General features: G+C 45.8%; 1 protein-coding gene across 1 annotated transcript in view; it reads left to right on the forward strand.

Annotated features, from left to right (window-relative positions):
- The window catches only part of IL15RA (interleukin 15 receptor subunit alpha), a 29,465-nt gene that overhangs the window by 501 nt on the left and 4,476 nt on the right, over positions 1-24,488 (forward strand). The window contains exons 2-6 of the mRNA XM_078376521.1: positions 12,788-12,973; positions 16,200-16,253; positions 20,263-20,616; positions 23,670-23,705; positions 24,125-24,182. Coding sequence (XP_078232647.1) covers positions 12,788-12,973; positions 16,200-16,253; positions 20,263-20,616; positions 23,670-23,705; positions 24,125-24,182 — 688 coding nt within the window. The remainder of the gene's footprint in view (positions 1-12,787; positions 12,974-16,199; positions 16,254-20,262; positions 20,617-23,669; positions 23,706-24,124; positions 24,183-24,488) is intronic.

Consider the following 24,488-nt stretch of genomic DNA (forward strand, 5'->3'; position numbering starts at 1 on the left):
AGAGGGGGGCGGGGAGCGTGACTCTCAACGCCCGCCAGGGGGCAGCCGTCGCAACAGGCGGAGGATGCGAATCCCGCCGCGTCTGAAAGGAGATGCGGGTCTAAGTCGTAGACAAGGAGGTCCAGATTTCAATTTACGGGCGCGCTCCCTTCTTCTCCCCCCCCCCCCGGTCCCTTTCCCTGATTGTCCTACCTTGCAGGATCGAGGTGAGAATAAAGGAAAGCGGTACAGGCTGGCCTTGCGCTCCTGGGGAGAAAAGCCAGGCATAAATGTCAGGCGAAGAATAAAAAGGAGGGAATGGTTAGAAATCAAAGCAGAGCAAAGTGTGCGACTGATATACTCTACAGCCCTTTTAGTGCTTAAAAATCACCCTCTGGGAGGTGTGCCGTTGAATGGTGTGTCGGGTGCATGTTGTCCTCACCCATAGCAAGCTGGGTGCTCATCCTACGGACCTCAGAAGGATGGGTCAACCCCAACCTATCGGGATCAAGCACAGGTGGTGAGCAGAGTCTTCACCGCAGCCCTGCACTTTGTAACCACTGCACCGCAAGGCGATGGACTACAGTGCAGGGCTGTTGGAGGCCCGTCCGTCATCCTGTTCCCTGCTTCCTGCGGGAAGAATAGTATAATGCTTCTCAAACTGCCAATCCAAAAACCATAGACTAGTGAAGTTGGAAGGGATCCCTAAGGTCATTGAGTCCAACCCCCTGCCTGAGGCAGGAATCCAAGCCGAAACAGATCTGAGTTGTCCCGTTTTCTCTTCAAGACCTCCAGCCTTGGAGCCCTCACCACCTCCCGAGGTCACGGGTCCCATTGTGGTACTGCTCTAACAGTTAGGAAGTTTTTCCTGGTCTTCAGCCGAAATCTGACTTCCTGCCGCTTGAGCCCACGGTTGTGTGTCCTGCACTCTGGGAGGATCGAGAACGGATCCTGTCCCTTCCTCGGTATGAAAGCCTTCCCCTCCCCTTAAGCCCACCTCTTAAGTTTCTGCCCCGCAGCATCCAGTGGACTGCTTTGCAGGGCTGTAAAAAGCTACGTTGCAGTTAGAAAAAGCTATTTTCTCTCTAATCCATGCTGTGTAGCATAATAGCTGCAGAGCTGTTTCAAGTGGGTACTAAGGGTGGGCGCCCCGACAATTGGAGATTTGGGAAACTCCCTCTCTTTTGGGGGGGGTGACCCTGCCCGCCAGGGATGGGGTCCACAGCTTGGGGATCCATCTGGACCCAGCGCTCACTATGGAATCCCAGGTGGCGTCTGTGGTCCGCACCGCCTTTTTTCATCTTAGGCGGATAGCCCAGCTGCGGCCCTATCTCGATGTTGGGGCGCTCACCACTTTGGTGCATGCGTTCGTAATCTCAAGATTAGACCACTGCAGTGCGCTCTACGTGGGGCTGCCTTTGAGGCTGCTGAGGAAACTACAGGTGGTGCAGAATGTGGCGGCCAGACTCCTTAGTGGTGTGAAAAAATACCAACACATCTCACCCACTCTGGCCGCATTGCATTGGCTGCCCATCCGCTTCCGCATCGACTTCAAAGTGTTGATGCTTACGTATAAAGCCCTAAACGGTTTAGGGCCTCGATACTTGGCGGAACGCCTACTTCCACCAAGTTCTACCATGTCACTCGCGCGAGTCAGGAGGTGAGGCTGGGGAGCCTAACGCTGAGGGAGGCCCGGAAAGAAAAGACAAGAAATTGGGCCTTCTCGGCGGTGGCTCCTCGTCTCTGGAATAACCTTCCCCCTGACATTCGCGTGGCTCCCTCGCTGGGTATTTTTAAGAATCAATTAAAAACATGGATGTTTAGGCAAGGCCTTCCCACCAGATAATTCCTGATGCCCTCTTTTTTTTTCCCCCTCTCCTTCAGCTCTCCCATTCTGTTCAGTATTTCTGTTATGTAAAATTGTTTATACGTATATTTATTGTATTATCTTTTAATGTTGTTAGCCGCCTAGAGTGGTCCTGACACGACCAGATAGGCGGGATATAAATGAAATAAATAAAATAAAATAAAAATAAGTGCCGTTCTTTCTTTCTGTTTCTTTAATTTCTTTAAGTAACTGTATCGAACCTTCCACTCTCCTCCAGGTCCATTAGACTCTTACTAAGGTACCAGGGTGGGTTTGATTTAAATCAGATTGGTTTAAACCACCGTTTAATTTTGTTTTTTAAAAACAGATTTTTTTTTTACAATCTGCATTTTAAAAATGATTTTTAAAAAGATTTAAATCATGATTCAAATCAGTTTGATTTTTAAAAACCATAGATTTTTATCAACCCTTCAAGGTACTCCTGGTCATTCAATTTCGGATAATAAAGACATAGCGCTACACTGCAAGGTTGTTGTTCTGCCATCTCTTTCTCAGTTTCAGGCGCTACTTCATTCCATGTTGCAGTGTGGCATTTTTAAATGGCAGACTGTTTTAAGCTAGGCAGCTGCCTGTAGTCAAGTGCACAGGCCTACCCCGCCAGATGCCACATGACTGCGGGCATGTTTCCAAGTCCAGGAAGACTTTTCTCCTGGTTGGATGTGAGACCTAACGGTGGGTCGGGAGCAGTGAGAAAAAAACAGTGTGTTGTTGATGAAATCCTTGAGTGGACAGGGTGTGTGGTGTAGGCTGGACGAGATCAGCTTCTTCCAGATGCAAAACAGAGTTCTTGCTTCATCCAAAGGTGAAATGAGGAAAGAAGCCAAACAGGGTTTTTCTCTGGTGATCGTAATACTGTTTAGGCCTCATCTTGAGTCCTGTTTCTGTCTCTGGGAATCACCCTTTAAGGAGGATGCTGATAAACTGGAACAAGTTCAGAGAAGGGCAAGGAAGATGATGAGGGGACTGGAAAACAAGCCCTGTGAGGAAAGACTGGGAAAAAAAAACTGGGCCTGTTTAGCCTTGGGAAAAGGAGACCGAGAGGAGACAGGATCGCACTATCAAATTCTTTAAAGGTAGTCCTAAAGAGGAAGGCCAGGATCTGTTCTTGATCATCCCAGAGTGCAGGACATGAAAGAATGGGCTCAAGCGATAGGAAGCCAGATTTCGTTTGGATATCAGGAAAAAACTTCCTATCTGTTAGAGCAGTACGACAACAGAACCCAGGACCTTTGAGAGGTGTGAGCGCTCCAATGCTGGAGGCATTCAAAGGAAAATTGAACAACTATCAGATACCCTTTGATTTCTATTTCTGCACGGAGTGAGGCATTGGACTCAATAAGCCCCTTCCAATTTCATGATTCTATTGATCACACATTTAGAAAAGCTTAACACTAAATTTGTTTCTGTTTCTACTCCAAAAGTGTGACCCACAGGAATCGGAGAGACGTAAAAAGAAACACAATCATTTGCATGTGAATTTTATTTTATTCCTTAAACTAGGTAACTTGGCCTTTTTATCATATTGACCTTGATCATAGTGACATTGACCTTTATCATATTCTGTTTCAGAGTGGTGTATCCCATACAACCATACATACACCACATCACTACAGCCGTGTAAAAGACCGCTGTCAGACATTTCAGAAAGATGAGAACATTCTCGAGGCGGATCATTTGCAATTTATTAACATGACCCAATGAACAAAACTTTAACAGACTGGATGGTGATAATTCTTTAGGTTTATATTCTAAATGACAGGGGATATAAAAAGTTTACACACCCCTGTAAAAATGCCGAGTGTCTGTGATGTAAAAAAAAAAAAAAAAGATGAGACAAAGAGAAATCATTTCAGAACTTTTTCCACCTTTAATGAGACCTATGGACTGTACAACACAGTTGAACAACAAACTGAAATCTTTAAGGAGGAGGGAAGTAAAAATGGAAATAATATGGTTGCATCTGTGTTCTCTGGGGAACGTTGCTGCGTTCAGCAGTAAACACATTCAGTACACCCGGCCATCAATTAAAGTGCTTCTGAGGAATCCCAAATAAAGATCAGCTGTGCTAGTAGGTCTTTCCTGACATTTTCTTAGTCACATCCTACAGCAGAAACCATGGTCCACAGAGAGCTTCCAAAGCATCTGATCTCATTGTTAAAAGGGATCAGTCAGGAGAAGGGTACAAAAGAATTTCCAAGGCATTAGATATACCATGGAATACAGTGAAGACAGTCATCCTCAAGTGGAGAAAATATGGCACAACAGTGACATTCCCAAGACTTGGACATTCCTGCAAAATTGATGAAAAGACTAGAAGAAAATGGGTCAGGGAGGCTGCCAAGAGGCCCACAGCAACATTAAAACAGCTGCAGGAACATCTGGCAAGTACTGGCTGTGTGGTACATGTGACAACCATCTCCCGTATTCTTCATAGGTCTGGGCTGTGGGATAGGGCGGCAAGACGGAAGCCTTTTCTTACGAAGAAGAACATCCAAGCCTGGGTAAATTTTGCAAAAACACACCCGAAGTCTCCCAAAAGCATGTGGGAAGTGTTATGGTCTGACGAAACCAAGGTTGAACTTTTCAGCCCTAATTCCAAAAGATAAGTTTGGCGCAAAAACAACACTGCGCATTGCCAAAAGAACACCATACCCACAGTGAAGCATGGTGGTGGCAGTATCATACATTGGGTTTGTTTTTCTTCAGCTGGGACAGGGACCTTAGTCAAGCTAGAGGGAATTATGAACAGTTCCAAATCTCAGTCAGTATTAGCACAAAACCTCCAGGCTTCTGCTAGAAAGCTGAACGTGAGGAGGGACGTCGTCTTTCGGCATGACAACGACCCAAAGCATACATCCAAATCAGCAAAGGAATGGCTTTATCAGAAGAAGACTAACGTTTTGGAATGGCCCAGCCAGAGGCCAGACCTGAATCCGATTGAATATCTGTGGGGTGATCTGAAGAGGGCTGTCGACAGGAGACACCCTTGCAATCTGACAGAATTGGAGCGTTTAGCAAAGAAGAGTGAGCAAATATTGCCAAGATGTGCCATCCTAATCAACTCATACCCCAAAAGGCTGAGTGCTGTAATAATAAAATCAAAAGGTGCTTCGACAAAGTATTAGTTTAGGGTGAGCGCACAGATGCAACCATATTATTTCAGTTTTTTATTTTTACTTCCTTCTCCCTAAAAGATTTCAGTCTCTTGTTCAACTGTGTTATACAGTTCATAGGTCTCATTAAAGGTGGAAAAAGTCCAGAAATGATTTCTCTTTTTCTATTTTTTTTACATCACAGACACTTGACATTTTAACAGGGGTGTGTAGACTTTTTATATCCACTGTGTGTGTATCCACAGTGCCCAAGGTAAAGGTAAAGGTTCCCCTGACAATTTTTGTCCAGTCGTGTTCGACTCTAGGGGGCGGTGCTCATCCCCGTTTCCAAGCCATAGAGCCAGCGTTTTTGTCCAAAGACAATCTTCCGTGGTCACATGGCCAGTGCGACTTAGACACGGAATGCTGTTACCTTCTCACCGAGGTGGTCCCTATTTATCTACTTGCATTTGTATGCTTTCGAACCGCTAGGTTGGCGGGAGCTGGGACGAAGCGACGGGAGCTCACTACGTCACGTGGATTCGATCTTACGACTGCTGGTCTTCTGACCCTGCAGCACAGGCTTCTGCGGTTTAGCCCGCAGCGCCACCACGTCCTGGCATTGCCAGGAGAGAGCAGGGAGTAACCTTCAAAGTTTTCTCTCTCTTTTGGTTTAATTTTTAAATTCATTCTGCATTGGGTCAGGGAGGGTCGTAGGAAAAAGGATTTGGAACTAGGTTAAAAAATACAGAATGTGGCAAAGAGTAATTTGTGTCATTATCACTTCTACCTATATGGCTTCTTACTAACCTTTGTTGTTGTTGTTCAGTTGTTAAGTCATGTCTGACTCTTCATGACCCCATGGACCAGAGCACGCCAGGCCCTCCTGTCTTCCACGGCCTCCCGGATTTGGTTCAAATTCATGTTGGTCGCTTCAGTGACCCTGTCCAACCATCCCGTCCTCTGTCGTCCCCTTCTCCTCTTGCCTTCACACTTTCCCAACATCAGAGTCTTTTCCAGGGAGTCTTCTCTTCTCATGAGATGGCCATAGTATTGGAGCCACAGCTTCAGGATCTGTCCTTCCAGGGAGCACTCAGGGTTGATTTCCTTCAGAACGGATAGGTTTGTTCTCCTTGCAGTCCAGGGGACTCTCAAGAGCCTCCTCCACCACCACAATTCAAAAGCATCAATTTTTCGGTGGTCAGCCTTCCTTATGGTCCAATTCTCACTTCCATACATCGCTGCTGGAAAAACCATAGCTTTGACTATGCACACCTTTGTCGGCAAGGTGATGTCTCCGCTTTTTAAGATGTTTTCTAGGTTTGTCATCGCTCTCCTCCCAAGAAGCAGGCGTCTTTTAATTTCATGGCTGAATTGGTCAATTTCAGCCTCTTCAGCATTGGTGGTTGGTGCATAAACTTGGATTACTGTGATGTTGAAAGGTCTGCCTTGGATTCGTATTGAAATTGTTTTATCATTTTTGAGATTGTATCTATCACAGTACAGCTTTTCCCACTCTTTTGTTGACTATGAGGGCTTATCCATTCCTTCTACGGGATTCTTGACCACAATAGTAGATATGATAATCGTTTGACTTGAATTTGCCCATTCCTGTCCGTTTTAGTTCACTGATAGGATGTCAATGTTTATTCTTGCCATCTCCTGTTTGACCACATCCATTTCCCCAATATTCATAGATCTTGCATTCCAGGTTCCTATGCAGTATTTTTCTTTGCAGCATCGGACTTTCCTTTCACTTCCAGGCACGTCCACAGCTGAGCGTCCTTTCGGCTTTGGCCCAACCACTTCATTAGCTCTGAAGCTACTTGTCCTTGTCCTCCGCTCTTCCTCAGTAGCATATTGGACGCCTTCTGACCTGAGAGGTTCATCTTCCAGCATCATATCTTTTAGCCTTTTGTTTCTGTCCATGGAGTTTTCTTGGCAAAGATACTGGAGTGGCATTGCCAGTTCCTGCTCCAGGTGGATCGTGTTTAGTCGGAACTCTCCACTAAGTCCTGTCCGTCTTGGGTGTCCCTGCACGGCATAGCCTTTCTGAATGACTCAAGCCCCTTCGCCACGACAAGGCAGCCATCCGTGAGGGGGCTTACTAACCTTACTCCACACTAATCTTGCCCATTTTTTCCTAAGCCTTTAAGATTTACATTTATATCTTAAGTCTTCTTTCTTATAATCGTAACCCATTCATGTTTTCATCTCTTATCCAGTTATACAAAGGTTCCCATTTTTTTTATTGCCTCAACAATTTCTTTGTCCTTTAGTACTTCAGTTAAAAATATCCATCTCTCCTGCTTCAAAAACGTTTTCTATTAACTCCTGGATTGTTGGTGTGTCCTTTTTCCCAGTATTTGGCAAATAAAATTTGGCAACAAAAAAATACATTTTGGTAGCTCCTATTCCTCCAGATATAACATCCTTCCCTTGGATTTCTAAACAATATGTTTGTCAACCACATAACAACTGTTTAAGGTTCTTTGAACCTTCAGGAATCTGATCTGCCTCGGGCATGTCCACCTCAATAGAGATATTAGGTCTCAGGCTCTGGAGCCAAAGTTTGGGACATCAATTCCTCACAGGGCCTCCTCGAAAAGAGCTGAAATTGATGATCCATAGGGTAGGGTCCCTTCCAGTTGTGCAGTTCTCAGATTATGATGATAATGAGATTCCTAGAGAACAGTCATAAGTTATTCATACTTTCCTTTCCTCGGTGCTATAGAGGTAAAGAGACGTGGTAAAGGGAGGTGGTGGTGCTGCGGGTTAAACTGCAGAAGCCTCTGTGCTGCAAGGTCAGAAAACCAGCCGTCCTAAGATCTAATCCATGCGACGGAGTGAGCTCCCGTCGCTCGTCCCAGCTCCTGCCAAACTAGCAGTGTGAAAGCATGTAAAAATGCGAGTCGGTAAATAGGGACCACCTCGGTGGGAAAGTCACGGCGTTCTGTGTCTAGTCGCGCTGGCCACGTGACCATGGAAGCAGCCTACGGACAAATGCTCGCTCTATGGCTTGGAGACTGGGATGAGCACCGCGCTCTAGAGTCGGACACAACTGGACTTAATGTCAACGGGAACCTTTTACCTTTACCTATGGAGGTAACACTGGGCTACACTCCATGGTTGTTGGAAAATATATTCTCTGTCTTGCTCTTTCTCTCTTTTTCTGCTCCCTTTCTGTTCTCTCTTCTTCAGGGACGGAATTTAAGGAGGTCCAGGGGCAGACCATCAAATTATTTTCAAGGCTACCTATTTGTCATTTTTATGTCGGAGTCTCAATAAACGAAGACGGTTTGTGACAGGTCAACAGAAAACAACAAACAATAGAAATATTCAGGAAATCCAGGGAATTAGTGGCATCTTTGTTATGGCTGCTTTTTCTTAGCCTGTTTTCTGCTGCTGCATTTGTGTAGGATTGAATATGTATGGGATTGAACATTCAGAGAGTGGATAAAATCTCCTCTATTTGTGGCGCCACCTATAATTCTTCAGCTCTTATTTTTGGTCTTCTGTGAGAAAGCTACATTTTTGGATCAGCGCTTGCAAAATCCTTGACCACGGTCCATATGGGCTGGTGAGGTCTAGGACCTGAAGGCCGAAGGAATACCTTTTCCATGGTGTTGGTCTGAATTGGAATAGCAGAAAGATAGCAGACGTTTCCACTCTTCAGTTGGGGGGGCACTACGTCCTTGAATGACAGAACTGTAAAAGAATGTGCCACTTCTATCCAAACACGAAAAAGCAAACAATTCGCACCAGCTTTCGTGGAAGGAAAACAACGGCTCCGTCAGGCAAACACCAGGGACTACTGCAGGGAAAAAAAACTATAGATGTCCCGAAAATACATGGCAAAGATAGGCAGGCATCATCCTCTTAAGGTGCATTTAAAGCTGGTTGCAGGCATAGAAAAGTCCAAAAGTTTAAAAGATTTTCACCCCGACTGTCTCCTTTGAAATGACTCAAGGCGGCTTACCGCCTTCAAAGACAATATTCTAAAACTAAAAACAGCACGTATAGAAATTACCACACCAAAAAAATGATAAACACAATCAACAGCAAAAGCAAATCCAAAGCAGTAAGGCACATTTACGAAGCCCTCTCAGCCAGCCAGTCATTGAGAGAAAGTGGTTTGTATTGTTTACCACCAAATCAGGTTCGACACACGTTTTACAGAAAATACAAATAAACCACAAAGCCAATATTTATTCGTATTGCTGCCAAGTCTGGTGACCAAACCTAATAGCTCTTATAACCACCATAAATCCCGATTGAAGCTATAGAGACCTAGACACTGCTGAGTTAAATCACATATACTTAAAAAGAGGTATTTCAAAATTCACTTGTAAAACTGTCATAATAACGTCAAATGCATTTAAAACTAGATCTTGTCTGTGAACTGTGGAGTTGTAAAAAAAAAGTTTAATAGTCTCATTAGCATTTTTAACATAGGCAATAATTCTGTGGGAGGGGGTTACGTTTGCATCCTGTAACTTCCCAATTTGCTAGAACTTAAAATGATCCCTGGAGAAAAATGGAATCACAAAGGGATATTTAATAAGGAACTTCCACAGTAATCCAAGTTTATGCACCAACCGCCATTGCTGAGAAGACTGAAATTGAACAATTCTATGAAGATTTACAACACCTTCTAGAACTGACACCGAAGAAGGATGTTCTTCTCATTCTAGGGGACTGGAATGCTAAGGTAGGGAGCCAAGAGATAAAAGGAACAACAGGGAAGTTTGGCCTTGGAGTTCAGAACGAAGCAGGGCAAAGGCTAATAGAGTTTTGTCAAGAGAACAAGCTGGTCATCACAAACACTCTTTTCTAACAACACTAGAGGTGACTCTACACATGGACATCATCAGATGGGCAATACCGAAATCAGTTTCATTACCGTATATTCTCTGCAGCCAAAGATGGAGAAGCTCTATACAGTCAGCAAAAACAAAACCTGGAGCTGATTGTGGCTCTGATCATCAGCTTCTCATAGCAAAACTCAAGCTTAAACTGAAGAGAGTAGGAAAAACCACTGGGCTAGTCAGGTATTATCTAAACCAAATCCCTTATGAATACACAGTGGAAGTGAAGAACAGATTTAAGGAACTCGATTTGGTGGACAGAGTGCCTGAAGAACTATGGATGGAGGCTCGTAATATTGTACAGGAGGCAGCAACAAAAACCACCCCATAAGAAAAGGCAATGCAAGACAGCAAAGTGGCTGTCCAACGAGGCCTTACAAATAGCAGAGAAGAGAAGGGGAACAAAATGCAAGGGAGATAGGGAAAGTTACAGAAAATGGAATGCAGACTTCCAAAGAATAGCAAGGAGAGACAAGAGGGCCTTAAAAGAACAATGCAAAGAAATAGAGGAAAATAATAGAGAGGGGAAAACCAGAGATCTGTTAAAGAAAATTGGAGATATTAAAGGAAGCAAAAGATATCAAGAAGAAGTGGCAAGAATACACAAAGGAATTACACCTGAAAGATCTGGATGTCCTGCACAACCCAGATAGTGTGATTGCTGACCTAGAGCCAGACATCCTGGAGAGTGAAGTCAAGTGGGCCTTAGAAAGCCTGGCTAACAACAAGGCCAGTGGAGGTGATGGCATTCCAGTTGAACTATTTAAAATCTTGAAAGATGGTGCTGTTAAGGTGCTACATTCAATATGCCAGCAAGTTTGGAAAACTCAACAGTGGCCAGAGGATTGGAAAAGATCAGTCTACATCCCAATACCAAAGAAAGGCAGTGCCAAAGAATGCTCCAACTACCGTACAATTGCACTCATTTCACACGCTAGCAAAGTTATGCTCAAAATCCTCCAAGGTAGGCTTCAGCAGTATGTGGACCGAGAACTCCCAGAAGTACAAGCGGGATTCCGAGGAGGCAGAGGAACTCGAGACCAAATTGCTAACATGCGCTGGATTATGGAGAAAGCCAGAGAGTTCCAGATAAACATCTACTTCTGCTTCATTGACTATGCAAAAGCCTTTGACTGTGTGGACCACAGCAAACTATGGCAAGTCCTTAAAGAAATGGGAGTGCCTGACCACCTTATCCATCTCCTGAGAAACGTATATGCAGGACAGGAAGCAACAGTTAGAACTGAATGTGAACAACTGATGGTTTCAAAATTGGGAACAAATAAACAACAAACAAAAATGATTAACTAATCTATCTATGTTCAGTTAATACAGATAGATTAGCTAGCCATGCATTAATTCCATTGAAATGTTCTGCAGGGGTCATTCAAATTTTTTTTTAAATAAAGTCTGTCAACATATTGGTAAAAGGGGGGGCATCTGCAGGCCCCCCCATAAAAAATTTTGCAAATAATTTTCAAAATGTAACTTTCATGCCTGAATTTGTGCTGAAGATGATGGTTTAAGACCTGTTATCTCATATCTGATTGTTGGCGTGTTTTTTTTTTTGTTTGTTTGCTTGCTTTGGTTTTGCAATTGTGTCCTTGAAAAGCTTGCTCAAAACCTTCCCACTTTTTTCTTTTATATACATCTGTGTCTCTTGTCCAAACCGCATTTCCGTCGTATTAAAACTGGAAGGTTTTGCGGCTGAGCTCGGCCTAGCTCCACCTCAACTTCCTGTTCCTGCCCCAGTGCTAGCTGGGAACTTTCTCCTCGCCTAGAGCCCGGCCTAGCTAAATCTCAGATTTCAAAAGGTCCAGAAGGAGGGAGCCCGGCTGTAGCCATCACCCGCATCTACCGATGAGAGCTGTCGGGAGGCGGAGCCAGAGAAACGAGAAGGGAGGGGCGAGTCAGAGTCTAGGGAACTGAGTCAGGGACAGGGAAGAGAAGAAAGTTTGGGGTTCAAGGCAGAGAGAAAGTGTTTAAGGAGTGATTAGTCAGAGTGTGACCTGTATTAATTAAGATAGAAATGGTTAAAAGTAAAATACTGAAGCTTGTTGTAACTTTAAGAAGATACTTAAGAACTATTCCTAAAATAATGTGTAATCAATAAACCTGTTTCTGTTTAAAAGTTACCTCCTGAATGGGCCTCTGTCTTTCATAGGAAATATAGGTTGATAAAGAGATCAATGGGTGGCAGCGTGTTAAAGGGCGTGTTGGGATACCGTCGTGAGCTCTGGATTTGGTGAAACAAGCAGGGGCAACGGGGGGGGGAACGCCACCTCGGCATATCTCAACAAGCAATGCCCTCCCTAACCTAGCGGCCACCACCAAGAATGCCCTGTCCCCGGGGGGTCGTTTTCCAGGCTTCGCCTGCAAAGGTGAACCCTGGGCAGACTGAGTAGACGATCTTAAGGAGAAGGGCTCCGACAGGCGGCAAGGTCCCAAACCATTTACGGGCCTTACCCGTTAGCGCAGGCACTTTAAATTCGGCACGGAAGCAAACAGGAAGCCAATGCACGTGCACCAGAATTGGGTTGCAGGCATTGATCTTCGTGATGGTGGACCGGGGTGGTTAGGGAGTAGAGTGATGAGGCTGCTAATGCCACCGTAGATACCGGCGCCAGCTGCAAAAGTGTGGAAATAGATGTGTAGGCTAGAAAGCCACCTGGCGTGCAACACTCATATAGTCTTGTCTAGCACAGCTTGTGCTGATGCTTGTCTTCCCAGCGAAAGGAGCAGAGGGGTTCATGGAGATGCCCGCCAGCCGCCTTAGACGAGACGAGTTACATCTGGGCGGGCTGCCCATCACCATCGCCCTGGCCTGCTTCTTCCCCCACCCACCCCCTTGCCTGCTATATTTCCGTTTTCCCTTTCCAACCCAAGGTGCAAAAGGCATCACAATCGGAAGGTGTGCCCGTTCTGTAACAGCTGATTGGTTCCTTTCGTTTTCCCATCAGGGCAGTGCGGCAGCCCCCCACCGATGGCCAATGCGCACATCGCCGAAGGGGCCACCGGCACCCGCTTGCGTTACTCGTGCACGAAGAATTACAAGCGCCAAGCGGGCACCTCCAGCCTCGTTGTGTGCAAGTACAACGAAATGTCGAAGAAGCCCGAATGGACACGGCCGAATATAAACTGCATCAGTAAGCCGCTGCTCATATTAGATCAAATAAGTGGGTGCTAGTTCTCATGAAACCTGGATTTATTTATTTATTTTTCCTAGCAAATGACCAAAATGTGGCTGTTGTACTTTGGAGAGAAAATGAGCTTCATTTGAAAAGTCAATCGTGTGGGAGAAGTCGAAGGTAGTAGGAAAAGAGGAAGACCAAACGGGAGGTGGATTGGCTCCATGAAGGAACCACAACTTTTGGGTTGTAAGACCTGAATAGGGATGTAAATGATCCTGGACATCCACAAAGGCCATCGCTTGGAAAGGTTCCTTGGGGGGGACGCTCGTTCCCAGAATCCCCCACTAGCATGGTTAGCGTGGATGTTGGGAATTGTAGTCATCCAAAGGGACTTTTCCAGGCTTTGAGAGAGATCTTCCGAGATCTCTGAGTGGGAGAAGAGCGATGGCGTTTCTGATTGCCGTTCTCAAGCTGTGAAGCTTCTTGCTAAGGAGGTTCACTTGACCGCCTCTTTGACAGCCTCATTCAAGAGTTTAGATGCCAACTAGGGGATAATTCAGGTGTGCAAGGGAACGTGAAGCAGCCCATGTTAATTTGAGTATATTGAATTCTCTTGATGGGACTGGGTTTGCATGAGCACAGCCAGCATCTATTGGCTAGTACCTGGTCCATCACTGGCCATGAACAGCACCGTTATTCAGACTCCTCAGAGTCGAACTTGAGGAACTCTATAACTTTCTGGATTTCATCTCCAGCTATGGCCGGTCGTGGGCATTCCACGTGGGGTGTTCTGGAAGCTGTCCTCCCTAAAATTAACTCTTCCAATTTCTTTTCCACCATGGCAGTGCCATTTTGCAACCTTCCCTGGAAACACCTCCAAATAAGTTTGGTTTTAAAAATTAAAGGATTGGCAAACTTTCAGTCTGTTTGATGATCATGCCCCCCCCGTGTCCCGTGGGCTGCATGTTCCCCCCCCCCACTGGCCTGTTTCGTAGCTCCCACGTCACTCTCTGGTACCACATCCTTCCCTGCATCTACTTGATAGCTTGATGTCACAGGACGGATGAGATGCGGATAAGTTAAAACATGTCCCGTGATCCCTCACCCTCAACCCTTCTCCCTGTGCTTTTCTCTCTTGATCTTCCTCCACCTCTTCTCTGTACGTATATAACTGCATATATATGTGTGTGTACACATGCAGCCTTCCCAGCTGATGTTAGATGGAGCTTGGGGAAATAACTAGATGATTCTAGGAGATGTGGTCCAGAAAAGTCATTTTTTCCATAGCTATGCCCCAGATGTAGCTTTTAGGGCCAAATACGATGGCATGGGGAATTGGAGTTGGGTCCGAGCGAGGGATGTAAATCCTTCTTGGTCTCCTCCTCACGTGCGAAGGGAACGAGAAGCCACAAAATTATGTGTCTCATCCCATGGAAAACAGAAGAGAATGAGAGCAGTTGTGGACTTTGAACAAATTGCACGAATGTCACCCAAACATAAGCCCAAGCAAAACGATTGCACTTTTTTGCTGTAGGAATCTTGAAGGGTTAGAAGAGGGGGAGGGAGTCATGTGGACGTTTCCGAACGGGCAGCCGGGCCGTTGGGCTTGCTGTGCGTGAGAGCGTCTCGTGCTCGGCTTCCCAGGTAACGCGAACTTTACGCAGAGCGAATGTGCACAAATTTTTGGAGACAGGGATGAGCGAAAAGGGTGCTCTTGGTTTCCCGGCAAGGGACCTCTTGAAAAATGATGGAGGCATCTCATCAAGTCCAAACACCCTAAATCGTCCCTGGGAGTTCATGGATTGACATCCATGGGCCTGTCCCAACACGTCAACTTGTGTGGCGGGCCATATGCTCAACCTGACGTTTATGACTGGCTGGGAGATGATGATCTGAGGGTCGTGGACCTCAAAATTCCCACCCTGTCATGGACAGATCATTATCGGCTAAAGTTTGGACTGTCCCCCTCCATTGGGGGGGGGGGAACTGAACTTATTAGGATGGTCCTCATCATGGACCTACTGGGCACAATTGGTGTCCGAAATGTTTTGAGGGAGTTTCATTGATCACTGAATCATGATGTTGGAAGGGGGCCTCTAAGGCCATTGAGTCCAACCCCCAGCTCAAGGCAGGGATCCCAAAGCAAAATTTCCAACTTTATCTGGTTGGTGCTCCTTTCAAAACCTGGGTTTTTAAAAGAAGCTTTCAGGGACATCCACCCTCTGTGAGAGATTTTTTGATCTATCGTGTGTACATTTTCAGCTGTCGCCTCTGGAGGATTTTCTTATTATTATCTGTACTTTTTAATCTGCCGTGGGAGGTGCTTTTAACTGTTATAACAGGTCCAGAGTGGTGGCTTGAAACTAGACAGGCAGTATATAAATACAATTAATTAATTTTTAATTAATTCAGTAGGATCCCTTATGCAAGGGAGCAAGTATCTGGTGGTTCACATCCACACTCTAAAAATATTAAAAAGAAAAATGCTAGAATTAAATATTTCAACGATGTCATTCCCAGAATTGGCCACTAGAGGGAGGAAGACACCAGGCTACCGTATTTCCCCAAAAATAAGCCCTAGTATGATTTTTCGAGATGATTGTAATATAAGCCCTACCCCAAAAATAAGCCTTAGTTAAGTAAAAACCTGCCCTCCACCAGGGATTCACTGGGGAACCCGAGCCACCGTCATGGCGCCTCCTGGCAGCGCTGACAAAGGAGGCGCCCCTGGAGGAAGTGGCACCAGGGGTGTTGAAATAAGGGGAAAGAGAACGGGAATTAATAATAATAAATAAACTAAATGATGATGGTATTTGAATAAATGGAGATGGTTGTACTTGAAAAAAAAATCCCCCCAAAATAAGACCTAATAGGGGTTTTTTGAGCAAAAATTAATATAAGACCTTATTCGGGGAAACACGGTATGTATGGTGTTCACTATTAAAATAGTGTTTTCTATAATGCATATTTTTCACCATCTGTTCGGGGGGGGGGGGCCTTGGAACCGAATCTCCGTGGATATGGAGCTCCTACTTATTTACATAAATAAATGAACAAACGGAAGGATTCAATGAAGGATTTAACCGTTATTCTTTGTGTCTTTAATCCAAGCCAGTCTTTCCAGCATTCAGAACTCAACAGGCCTTGGTGTTGGTATACTCTGTGCAGCTTCCTTCTCTTGGACCGGTTCTGATAACTGACGAGTCCCTCTTTTTTTCCTTTGTTTCTCAAAAAAAAAAAGGAGACCCCTCGCTGCCTCCAGAACACGAAACCGCCACAGAAGACTCCGGGAGAGGTAGGGAACAAGAACCAGACGTATTTTGGAATAGTTCAAGCCCCGGGTGTCCCTTAATCGTGTTTCAAATACAATATACAGCTCAGGACATGAATGTAAATAATAGTGACCTGCCAATCATCAGCAATAGGTGCATCTCTCCAATCTGTTGCCTTTTTAAAAGAAAGCTTTTTATATCTTTCCATCCTGTTTCGGGTGCATTTTCTCAGCATTTTACCAAATCAGAGCCAAAAATTCGCAAAATGGACGGAAGTGGCTTTGTTATGGATGAGTCCACTGCTTAGTGTGATTTGCACCAAGGCTGGGCTCCTTGCTGCCCTCCAGTGGTTTTACAACTACAGCTCCCATCAGCTACAGCTAGCACAGCCCAGGGAGAGGCATTTGGGGAGAAGCAGTTCAGCAGAATGTAGGGGGTCACATGCTCCCTGGTTCCCGGTTCACGTGGCTTGGCGGCAGCTCTCCTGGGTTTCAGAGGGATTGAAAGTGGCATTTTCTCTGCCTGCAGATCAGCTGGACTACAGCTCCCACAATCCCCAGACACAGCATGGCCCATGTTGGTGGAGGACAATGAGAGTTCTAGCTTATCATGTCTGGAGGATGCTCAGTTAAGAATGTACGCTTTCCATTTTGGACCATCGCAAGGAAATTGATGGAGATCTTTCTTGAGGGTCTCAAAAGTTGGGACTCCAGAAAACTCCATTTTGCTTTCTCCGAAGCAACCCACTGAAAGGCTTTCTGTCCGGGAAACCTGGAAATGTGGTTTAAAAAATTGTGGTGCCCCTAATTCTCTCTGCTTAGCACAGCCCGTGTTTTTGTTATCTGGAGGTTCCTGCAGCTGTAATCCAGACAAAGAGCTATTCCAGGATCTGTTGTGCTCTCCTTTAGAAGTATATATAAGAACGACTAACCCTTAAACACTGGAAACACTGATATTTGTTCATGGGGCCTCATCTCAGAAAACCTACCTTGTTTCCTCCACCAGACTTGTCTCTGGCGCTGGAATGTCATGGAGATGTGGTTATTTCAACCGGGGGGGGGCAGTCTGGGAGAACGTTCCCTGTGAGGTGTAAGTGGGGTCTCCTTGATTTGCACGGAGAGCTCTTGAGCCACAACGGTGGCCGTGGGACACACCTAAGAGGCATTTTGGGTTCTGTACGGATGTAACCCATATTTTCCCTACCATCCGTACGACGTTTCTCTCACCTTGCTTAGTACAGTGACTTTTCCCATGGCTTTCCACACTTTTTCATCACTCCTGAAGGTTTTTTTAAAATAGGATTGATTGATTGATTGATTGATTGATTGATTGATTGATTGATTGATTGATTGATTGATTGATTGATTGGCCCACCTTTCTCCTGATAAGGGGACTCAAGGCAGCTTTCCACGCAGTATGTCTGCCCAGACTGTATCACTGTGGAGCCTCCTATGATAACTTTCTTGACAGTTTATGTGTGCATTCGTTTTATCGTTGTCAACCCCGGTATAAAAGCGGAATGAAGGAGGGAATGTCCAGGGAGATCTTAGCGGCTGGAAGCTTTCTGTTAGCTCTCAGACAAACAGAACAAGCAAACGACATGACAGATTAAAGAAGGGCAGCTCCAGCAGGGAACCAGGCTTCTTAAATATTTTCGGAGACGTCTTAAAAGAGAAGAGGCTTTTTAAAGAGCCATTCGGACTAGAGATGGGCCTGAACCGCCGATTCGGTGGTTCGTGCCGGTTCGTTTTTCAGCCAGACACGTGTTTAGTGCTTCAAAGCCCCGCCTCCTCTGGTGGGCATCCACTTAGAGGCAGCACCCAGAGGAGGCAGGACAGGGAAGCCAGGACGCGGCCCCCGAGTGGGCGTCCGCTGGAGGACGCAGCGCTGAGAAGTGGCAAACAGCTGTCTGGCCAAAAAACGAATTTGCACGAATCGTCAAAGTGATGTTACACGCCCATCTCTAATTCAGACCCAGATTCGGGTAAATGCTAGCAGGCTCTGTTCAGATTGTTTTAATTTTTTGTTTTTGTTGTTTTTTGTTTTTTTGTTTTTTCGTTTTAAGTGAGCTAAGAGGTCCCAGGAAAGGATTGTGTCTAGGGGCTTCGGGATTGCCAAAGCTACTTTTTTGGGGACGACAGCACGTCAGCAGGGGCATACAGGGAGTTGTAGTCATAGGGTCTTCGAAGAGTGACGTGGGAAAGGGCCGCAGAGGCCATTGAGTCCAACCTCTGCTCAAGGCAAGGATCCCGATCAAAGCAAATCTGACAGATGGCTGCCCAATTTTCTCTTGAAGGATTCCAACCTTGGAGCGCTCACCACCTCCGGTGGTCATGGGTTCCGTTGTCGCACTGCTCTAACAGTTAAGAAGTTTTTCCTATCTTCAGCCTAAATCTGGCTTCCTACAACTTGAGCCCATTGTTGCGTGTCCTGCGCTCTGGGATGACCGAGAACAGATCCTGCCACTCCTCTGTAGGACTGCCTTTCAAGTAGATACGGGCTATTCATATTAGTGTCTCTGGGGATACAACTACAATCCATGGTTGGCCTAATTCTGTCCCCCAGAACTGGTCGGACCACTCCAAGCGGCCCTGGGATCCTTTTGTCATAGCACCAGCCCCGCCAGGAATCCAGGTGGCTTTCCCTGACACCCTGCGCAGCCGACCGCCGATCAGCTGAGTGGAGAGACTCCGCATCCCGCCTCCTTGACAAAGCGAGCGGCTGCATGGGGAGGCAGGGCAAAGCGACCCAGGCCCCTGCCACGATGGGAGCCACAATGACGGCCAAAGGCCCCACCGTTTGGTGGAGCCTGGTGATTGGCCCGGTCCGTTCTGGTGGATCTCATCGGGCCGTGGCGCAGGTCATATTCACGTCCCTGGAGATACGAATACAAATCACCCATGTGTACTTCCAAGCATTTGAAAAGTGCATGTGTGGTTTCAGAAGCTAAGCACGAGTCAGGCTAGGTTGATCTTTGGATGGGAGACAATTGGGGAAGAATTGGGGAAAGAATCCAGTGTGACGCGTTGGATGAATTGACAACATAGGGCTAGGTCAGTGGTTCCCCAACCTGGGGTCCCCAGATGTTCTTGGACTAAAACACCCAGAAGCCTTCATCACTCACTGTGCCAGCCAGGCATTCTGGGAGTTGTAGTCCAAGAACATCTGGGGACTCAACCTTTGATCTAGATCGACCAAATAGGTATGTGAATGAGCTTCCTTTGTTTTATCTGACTGTCTCTATTTTACCTCTTGGGAATTGCAGTCTGTTTGAGGTAGAGATATTAATTCTGACTAGAATGGTACAAACTTGATGAGACAAGCAGAGAGTGTGGCTTTGGCTAAGAAGGGTCGTGATTGGAACAAAAAAAAGGGCATGATATATTGTTAGAAATACTATTTATTTTTTTATTGTTTCAGCAAGTTGCATTGGGTGAGGCAAAATCACCTCTCCATGTCGAATCCGTAGACTTGTTGGGACTTTTTAAAATTTAAATTTGGGTTGTGTTTTTGTTAAGTTGATTAGAAAGCAACCCACAAGGAGTGCCTTGGTACACTGACCATTGTGCGCCTTCTGCATGACCAAACTGTACGTGGGGGAGAAAAATCTCCCATTGTAGCCAACACGGGGAAAAGGTAGCACCAGAACTACAATTCCCAACCCCCCCAAAAGTAAATATTCTGGGAATTGTAGTTCACAAAAGCAATTTGTCCCTTCTCTGCAGAGTTGACACCCAATACTTATGGGTCCCTTCCTGTCCCGCCTCTCCATCCATCTCTGGGGGATTGTGGGAGCTGTAGTCCTGCATGAGCTTTGAGAGTAGAGTTTGAAAAGTAACTCTTTTTTAAACGGGGCTCAGAAGGTGAGCAGGCTGTCGGCAGGGCTCTTCCGGAATCGGGGCCGCTGGGTTCTGCGTGGCTGCTGTGTGTTGCTCTTGATGAATCTTCTGGCTCGTCTCCAAGGGCCGCACCCTAGATCATGGCTTGTAGTAATCCGGAAGGGCTAAGACACTGTACTTCCCCATGTTATAGAAACAGAAGCTTCCACACCCAACAGTCCAGAGGCTGCAGGGGTGGACCCATCAGTGACATCCGCACATCCGTACGAAAGCAGGACTGACCCTTCCCCATCACCTCCGGGCACCGCTGGCATGACCTCGGGGCCGACCACGGCGACAGCAGGCTTTGCAGAAGATGGCGAGGGGACTCCTCCTGGCGAGGCCACGGAAAGGGTAACCCCGTCCCACGGAAGTGCCACCCCAGTCTCACGAGCCAGGACTAGCAAGACCCTCACGGCAGGAAGTAGCCCGACCGTCGTCCCCTCCGAGGGAACTGTGGGAAATACGACTCGGGCATCCGACCCAGCCGGTCCAGAGAGCCGAAAAGGTTGGTCACCCTGCCACTCCCTGGAGGGGGCACAGCTGGCAACTAATCCGCCCGTAGCTACCGCCTTCTTTACACGCGTCTGCCTAACCGTGTCTTCAGCTAGATTTGGGGAACGATGCTTTGTGACAAAATCTGGATGATTCCTGTGGACAGTTCTTGACCATGTGGAATCGGCCGGCGATGTTCAGAGCAAGACAAAAGCTGGCGTGATTTATTTATTATTTATTTTATTAGATTTATGCCCCGCCCATCTAGACAGAGTGTCTACTCTGGGCGGCAATGTAGTGGAAAGAATGCCGGACTAGGATTCAGGAAGAGCTGGGTTCAAATCTCGACTCAGTCACGGAAATTCACAGGGGTGGTTTGGCCATATGAAACCACTCCTTGGACTTCCGACAGTCCTTAAAGATCCTCTTAGGATCACCGGAAGTCAGATGGGACCTGACTCGGAGCCACCTATAGATCTCTGGGTGATTTGCTATGTGACGCTTCTCGATCCCGCTGGGTTGAGCACTGAGCCAAGGACCTGACTCTTGTTTCCCTCCTTCAGTGATACTGTTCAAATGAAAGAAGTTTAGCGTAAGTAGCGGCCAATTTGAAATACAGTGGTACCTTGCTTTAGGATTGCCCCGCATTACGACGAAACCGCCTAACGACGATCTTTTTGCAGTCACAATTGTGATCGCAAAACAATGGTCTGAATGGGGGAATTTCGCTTTGCGATGATCGGTTCCCTGCTTCGGGAACCGAATCTTCGCAAAACAACGTTTTTCGAACAGCTGATCAGCGGTTTCAGAATGGCCGCCGGGTGAATAAAATGGTTCCCCGCTGTGTTTAGGGACGGATTCCTCGCTATACAGGCAACAAAAATGGCCACCGTATGGAGGATCTTCGCTGGACGGTGAGTTTTTACCCCATTGGAACACATTGAACGGGTTTCAATGCATTTCAATGGGGTTTTTGTTTTCACTTTACGATGTTTTCGCTTAACGGCGATTTTCCTGGAACGGATTATCGTTGTTAAGCGAGGCACCACTGTACAGAAAGAAGGACTGTGACCTAGAGAATTATTCTGGTATCTAAATTTCTGGCTATAAAAGCACCCAGCTGCTAACAGCAACAGAGAGGGGTGGGAATTTTTCTTAATTTCTTGGACTGCAGACCCCATGACTCTCCATTCTGGGAGATCTGCCAGACAAACGGACACCTAAATATGGCTCACCCGGGAGAAGGGCCTTAACAGGAAGTCTCTGAGGCGCTCGGCCTAGCTTCCTGTTTCGAAAGAAAGCTCCCAGGTAGCACTGGGGCAGGAACAGGAAGCTCCCAGACTCTGAACAATACAAAACACAAATGCATATTGTTACTAAACGGCAACTGTATATCACTAGTTTACCAAGAACACAAATGTTTCATTAATACTAATGTATTAGTAGCACTTTATCCGTGTTAGACCTTTCCACAATCATACATGGACACAGCGGACAAGCAATCAGCCCGACCCCCTTAAAAGCTAAGAACAAAATTAACATCCAGACTTTCCAGCCCACAATCTGTCCCATGATCCACTCTCTTGTTCTGGGGAAGTTCGTATAGCTTCCGTGGGGAGGGGGGGGCCAGTGGCCAGTGTTGTCCCTCACATTCTGGAGGTTGTGGCTGCTGGGCCTCTCGAATAGGACACCTTCCCAGCCAAAAACAGGGCACAAGCTTCTTGTCTGAATGTGTGCTTTTGGTCTTGCAGTGAAAAATGCTCTGTTTGGAACATTTTGTTCCAGAAATTAACAATCTTGCCTGCAGTCTGGCACTGGTTTTCCTTGGGAGGAAGGAGCTTTTTGCACACAAAAAAAGGTGACCATCTTCTGCCACTAACCAATGACCAAAGTCCTTTTTCCTGGGCTTGAGGCAAGCCCCGCCCCTTCTTCCTGTCTCTTTTGCTTCCAGTTGCCTCATTTGTTTTGCTCTCTCTTCTTCTCTGACCTTCAGCCAGAGCAGACATGTTTCTCTCTGTTTCCTGACCTTCAGGCCATGCAGTCACATGGATTTCTCCCTCTTTCATATGGTTGAGAAATCCATCCCCCCCTTTTTTATCCTTTTACTCTTCTGATTGTAACTGAAGATCAGCTGTAAGTAAATATTTTTCTTTTCATTTTCCACTGAAGCTGCTTGTAGAGCAATGTTTATATGCAAAGGATGAGTTTCATTGTGAAAACAAATGAGCTGGCTAGAAGGTGGGAGTTTTAGCTATTCACAATGTTTACCCTGTGCTACAGCAGTTTGTGTTCTTGTACTCTATGCTCTGCAAACTAAAAAAGAATTCACCAGAGTTCCTAACCCTAACCCTAACCCTCTCTCCCTTGTTTTCTCTATTATGGTTTATTTTGTTTGCTTTCCATCTTAAGAATTTTCAAATTGTGTAAAAATTCATTTTTATATGGTTTTTGTGCTTTGTGCTTTGTATTTTGTGTTGTAAGCCGCCTAGAGTTATCACAATTGACCAGATAGGTGAGGTTTAAATGGAATAAAATAAATAAATAAATAAATAAATAAATAAATATTCCTCCAGTCGCTAGATCGAGGGGCAGAGGCAGGCAGCAGTAGTAAAAGTTTGTTTTTGTTGTTTTGACCCCCCCCAAAAAAATACATTCTACTCCAAGGAAAGCTGACATCTGGTGCCAAGTTAAAGATAAACTGAAATGCATTTGCCTTGGCTTGTTTTGCACAATTCTACTTTTGTTTATTGGGGGGGGGGAGTAATTTGTCCTATCAATGATTATAAACAGATCTTGAACCACTCCCAGCTTCCACAGCCCCAAATCCCTCTTTGTCTTTGAGACTTGATTTCTCCACTTCTCTCAGAGCTATTCTTTAGCCAAGAAGCCTAGGAACATTTTTTTTCCTCCGATGGGACTGACGTGCTGCAATCCCTACATGTATGAAGCGTGCCAGATGTTTGCAGCTGTTCTGGATGACAGAATAAGGCTAAGCTGAAGTGTACAAATCAATGCACCACCCATGGATTTTAACATATAAAATGTTCCTTCCTTTTCTTTTTATAGATTTCCTTTACTTCAGTATTGGATTCCCTGCTCTAGGTAACACATTATTCTTTCTATGTATGGGTTCCAGAACTTGGAAAAGCTGTTTTGTGGGCTGTGGCGCTGAGATTCCCTCTGGAAGCAGCGTCTGTCACTTTTCTAGACCGTTAGTGGGTATCTTGGGGTAACAAGACATCCTTCCAGGCAGCCTGAGATTTTTCCCTCATGAATTTTCCAAGCCTCTTGAAGCCTCTGAGACTGGACTCCATAAGAGGGTTTTTCCATGGGGAACTCGCACTTTCTCTGGGAAAGTTGCACTGTTTGTAAGCATTCCGTTGCTGGTCCTCTCCCAGTAAACAGCAACATTTCTCTTAAGTGTGGCAAGTTAACTGGGTCAAACCTGAGGGCAAGAGAGATGGATATGTAGAGACTTGTACGTCTATTTATGAACTTTTATTTGTCTTCTTTATTACCAGTCGGATTCATCGTAATGTTATGCTCCCTATTGTGTTGGCTCCACAGAAGAAAACAAGGGTGAGTTTTGCTTTGTTTTGCTTCGTATCAAAGGAAGCTGCATGAGGGAAGAATTACAATTTTCGGTCCTCCTGCCTCCAACCTTGCAGCCTTCCAAGTTATTTTGGACAATAGTTCCCATCCTGCTTCATCACTGGCTATCATTGGTGTGGCCAATGGGACTTGTAGTCCAGAACCTTTTTGCCAGGACAGTAGGACCCCGGTACCCGCCCGATCAGTATTCTCTTATTCACTTACTCACCGTCTGATAATATTAGAAACATTGAAAGAAAAATACTAGAAATAGATATTTCTAAAGGTGAAATT

Source organism: Pogona vitticeps, chromosome 5, assembly GCF_051106095.1.
Source record: "Pogona vitticeps strain Pit_001003342236 chromosome 5, PviZW2.1, whole genome shotgun sequence".
Lineage (NCBI taxonomy): Eukaryota > Metazoa > Chordata > Lepidosauria > Squamata > Agamidae > Pogona > Pogona vitticeps.